At 33.8% G+C, this 4241-nt stretch overlaps 1 protein-coding gene across 2 annotated transcripts; it reads left to right on the top strand.

Moving 5' to 3' along the window:
* Nucleotides 1–423: 423 nt before the first annotated feature.
* Nucleotides 424–3193, top strand: LOC128855387 (uncharacterized). 2 transcript variants are annotated; one of them, XR_008453712.1, is made up of 3 exons: nucleotides 424–551; nucleotides 790–2909; nucleotides 2987–3193. XR_008453712.1 is itself a non-coding variant. In XM_054090248.1 (2 exons), exons 1-2 carry the CDS (start codon nucleotides 2621–2623, stop codon nucleotides 3085–3087), a joined length of 390 nt encoding a protein of 129 aa, XP_053946223.1. In that variant the 5' UTR covers nucleotides 2175–2620; the 3' UTR covers nucleotides 3088–3193. The 2 variants fall into 2 exon arrangements, 1 of the variants encoding a protein (XP_053946223.1); XM_054090248.1 differs by lacking the exon at nucleotides 424–551 and having other exon boundaries at nucleotides 2175–2909.
* Nucleotides 3194–4241: the final 1048 nt, after the last annotated feature.

Here is a 4241-nt window from a genome sequence, read left to right as displayed (position 1 = left end):
CAACCGTGACCGGGTAAATTAACTGGCGCCCAACGTGGGGCCCAGTCGCAAGTGCTAAAACGAAGGAAAATTTCCAAGGCCCCTAAGTAGTGGCGGAATATCCTTCGACGCGAGTGAAAAAAAGAATACAGTTCTAAAGGCCCCTCAAGCAGTGGTGGAACAATCTTCAACACTTCAGCACCAAAAATAGCAGTAGGCGACTGGGCAGCCACAACCTGGAGGAACGCTTCAGTCGGTGGACACAAAGCGTGTGCGGATACAGGACCCGGAGTCATCGCGGGAAGAACCCTCAGAACAAAACGGATAAGTCCTGCCCGTCACCTCACAGGATGGAGATCTATTTATTTGTGTAAGTCTTTAAGTTCAATATAGTTTGTAAGTTTAAGAAAATCAATGTAATTAAACAATAGAGTGAGAGCCCGCGACGCCCAGACCTTCGTTAAATTATAAAAGTTGGAAATTTTTCTATATACGTCTCCTATACAGGTATAAGCAAACCCAGATTATTAAACCTGGGTCGCGGTGGCTTTGGCAGGTAACAGGTAGTAAAGGTGAGTAAAATTGAGTCTCAAATTTGTAATAGTATAAAGCTTAGTTTTTATACATTTCAACTTACAATCATATCAGAAACTGCCTCGTCCATTGGCGGACACTTAGGGCGGTAACAACCCCTCCCCAGACACCCTAACATTCTAATTATTTATAAATCTACTTTCGTCATAGTATAAAATCTAATTTTTATATATGTTATTCAGAGATCTATAAAAATAATGTTTTCACAATCCCCAGACAGTTTCGATGGTTCCCCTATCTTCCCAGACATAATGAAGTCCACTCCAGGCGTGAGCGCGATGAATATATATGTACGTTGGTGCGAGTGAAATAGCGCGATTGGTCTACGGCGATCTTTTTCTGCGCATCAGCTGTCTTATACTCTGTATAATACTCCGTATTGTATATTATTGTAGTGTGAACTGTTATACGTACAGCAAGCGTTTAATAATTTATTTGCAAAATTTATTATAAAATAAGTGGTCTAGTTGTGATAAAGTGTTGTCATGGAAACGGAGGAACCGGAAAGAAACAAATTAAGTTGTTTTATTTGTAAGAAAAGTGAGGGGAAATTAATATTGCTTTCTGAAGAGACATTAAAGAAGTGCCGAACTGTTTTGAAAGTCAGAAAAAAACACAACCTTAAATATGCGAATGTTATTTTGCCTGATGAATATACAGATGGAGGTTATCACCGGGAATGCCATAAAACATTCACAGGCGTTAATAAACAGTACTACAATTCGGAGCCTGCAGATTTAAAAAAGAAAAAAAGAGTAAACAAAGAGTCGATCAGTGTAGACAATTTATCTCCAGATACACCGATAGTACCTGAGTTCACTACCGAACTCGCAACAAAATCTTCAACATCATCAGAACAAAATTTATATTCTGAATTGATAAAGCTCCAGCCTTCAACCTCCACAGAACAATCTCATTTACCGCCTCAACATACAGAACCTTCAACAATTTCACAATCGACTTTAGCTAGTGAATCAGAGGTCTTACAATCGACAAGTTATCAAAAAAATGGTGACATTAGTACACCAGATGTTACTGAAGTAAACAATGTAATTGAGGACGTAAATACTCAACCCGAAAATGTTGTCAGTAGTAATGACTCTCCGATTGTTTGTATATTTTGTAATAAACGAAGAAGAAAGTGCGCTCAAAAATGCTTCCACTTCATGCAGCTGAAACAAACCAATTTAAAGGTAGTATTTTTTCTAACATTGAAGGTTTAGAAGAATATAACGAGTTTTCAACTACATTGAATAATTACTCTGCTCCAAAAATATATTATCATACTGATTGTCGAGTTCATTTTAACAATGATGTGTCGTCTAAAAAAAAATCATCTAGTAAAAGTCATTGGCATTACAATCGAGAGTATCACAGACAAGTTTTTGACGAAATTGGCAGCATTATCGAAGAAGATATTATTAAAAAGGGACGATGTTATTTTTTAATATATTTACATGAACTGTATAAAGAGTCATTGGAAAAAATTTATCAAGATAATTCCGTTGAAATGAACTTTGTTTTCACAGCACACCATCTCGAAGAAAAAATTATGAAAGTATATTCTGAAGATATAAAATTTTTTACTATTCGAAATAAAAAAATTGTTGCACCTAAATATTTACAATCAATAGATAAAACAGTCCTCGACAGCTTACACACAGAAAATATTTTACAGAAGTCCGCATTACTTTTAAGGAAACTAATTCTGAAAATTGAAAAAAATAAATTACCTTCAATGTGAGGTACGTGAATCTAACAAAGATACACGCCCAGTTAGGAGAATCCATTTGCCGAAGCTTGCCTGGTTTCCACGCAATAACAGGGTGCGATTACAATCCGGCATTATTTAGAAAGGGAAAACTAAGACCTTACAAACTATTAAAAAAAAAACGATGAATTCCAAAAAGTTTTTATAAAGTTCGGCGAAAATAAGTTAATAGAGGACAGCAGTGAACAGAAGAACATTTTCAATAGTATTCAGAAATATATATGCAGTGTATATAATGTTCGGAATGCAATTGATGTCAATTCTGCTCGAGTTCAGATGTTTATAGACTCATACAAAGTTTCCGACATTAATGAGGCTTTCAATCGAAAAAAATTGAGAAACTTTGATGCTAGCAGTTTACCACCTTGTGAAAATGAGCTACTACAGCATTTTTTACGAGCTAATTATATTTGTACGATTTGGAACAATGCTCACTTAAGAAAACCTACTTCACATAAACCTGAAAATAATGGCTGGGTACTGGAAAATGATCAATACCATTTTAAATGGTTTGAAGGAGATCAGCTACCTACTTATGTCAGTGATTCTCTACAAACTTTGTCAGGTATGTTATAATGTTCACTGTTTATGAAGAAATTATCAACCATTCATAATTATTCTAACTTGCTTTAATTATTACAGAAGCTGATGAAGACGATGACATTCATGAGGACAAATCCGCAGAATGGAGTAGCGGTGATGAAGATAATCGAGATACCGACGAGGACGATGAAGTTGATTAAATATTTTTTTTTGATTTAATAATAATGTTTGACACATTATATTTTTACTTTGTATTGTAATGGCTATAATTATAAATATAATTGAAATCTTTTTCGATTGGTTCAATTACGATCTAAATTATTCTCTCTCCTTACAGTAAAACTAACATGCATACAAATTTATCTTCTTAACTTTAAACTTCTAGAATTTTACCATCAGCTGTCGATTTTTCGTATTTTTTTCTGCACAATACTAGAAAAAATTTTCGATTGATATTTACAACTTTCGTAGATCTCCACTTGACTCAATAAAAATCGCATTATTGTATTGTTGATTTAATAATTTGTTAATATGAAAATTTTTCTGCGTTCTCCTTTAAAAATTTACTTTTTTTATCTGTTATAAATGTATATAATGCATTTTCTTGATAAATTTAGAGAACAGATCGCACTATTTCACTCGCGCCAACGTACATATATATTCATCGCGCTCACGCCTGGAGTGGACTTCATTATGTCTGGGAAGATAGGGGAACCATCGAAACTGTCTGGGGATTGTGAAAACATTATTTTTATAGATCTCTGAATAACATATATAAAAATTAGATTTTATACTATGACGAAAGTAGATTTATAAATAATTAGAACGTTAGGGTGTCTGGGGAGGGGTTGTTACCGCCCTAAGTGTCCGCCAATGGACGAGGCAGTTTCTGATATGATTGTAAGTTGAAATGTATAAAAACTAAGCTTTATACTATTACAAATTTGAGACTCAATTTTACTCACCTTTACTACCTGTTACCTGCCAAAGCCACCGCGACCCAGGTTTAATAATCTGGGTTTGCTTATACCTGTATAGGAGACGTATATAGAAAAATTTCCAACTTTTATAATTTAACGAAGGTCTGGGCGTCGCGGGCTCTTAGTCTACAACAAGTGAAGAAAAATCAAGAGAAATTTCATATAAGAAAAAAAATTCCAAAAAGAGAAATTTTTTAAGAAAATCAATGTAGTTAAACAAAAAGTGAAGAAAAATCAAGAGAAATTTCATATAAGAAAAAAATTCCAAAAAGAGAAATTTTTTAAGAAAATCAATGTAGTTAAACAAAAAGTGAAGAAAAAATCAAGAGAAATTTTATATAAGAAAAAAATTCCAAAAAGAGAAATTTTGTAAG

This window comes from Anastrepha ludens, chromosome 2, assembly GCF_028408465.1.
Source record: "Anastrepha ludens isolate Willacy chromosome 2, idAnaLude1.1, whole genome shotgun sequence".
NCBI classification, from domain to species: Eukaryota; Metazoa; Arthropoda; class Insecta; order Diptera; family Tephritidae; genus Anastrepha; species Anastrepha ludens.
This window is presented reverse-complemented; position numbering and strand designations above follow the sequence as displayed.

Excerpts from the sequence above, each read along its gene's own strand:
- LOC128855387 (XM_054090248.1), top strand. The coding sequence starts at position 2,621 with ATGTTTATAGACTCATACAAAGTTTCCGACATTAATGAGGCTTTCAAT. Across the intron at positions 2,910-2,986 it reads TTCTCTACAAACTTTGTCAG|AAGCTGATGAAGACGATGAC; the intron begins GTATGTTATAAT and ends TAATTATTACAG.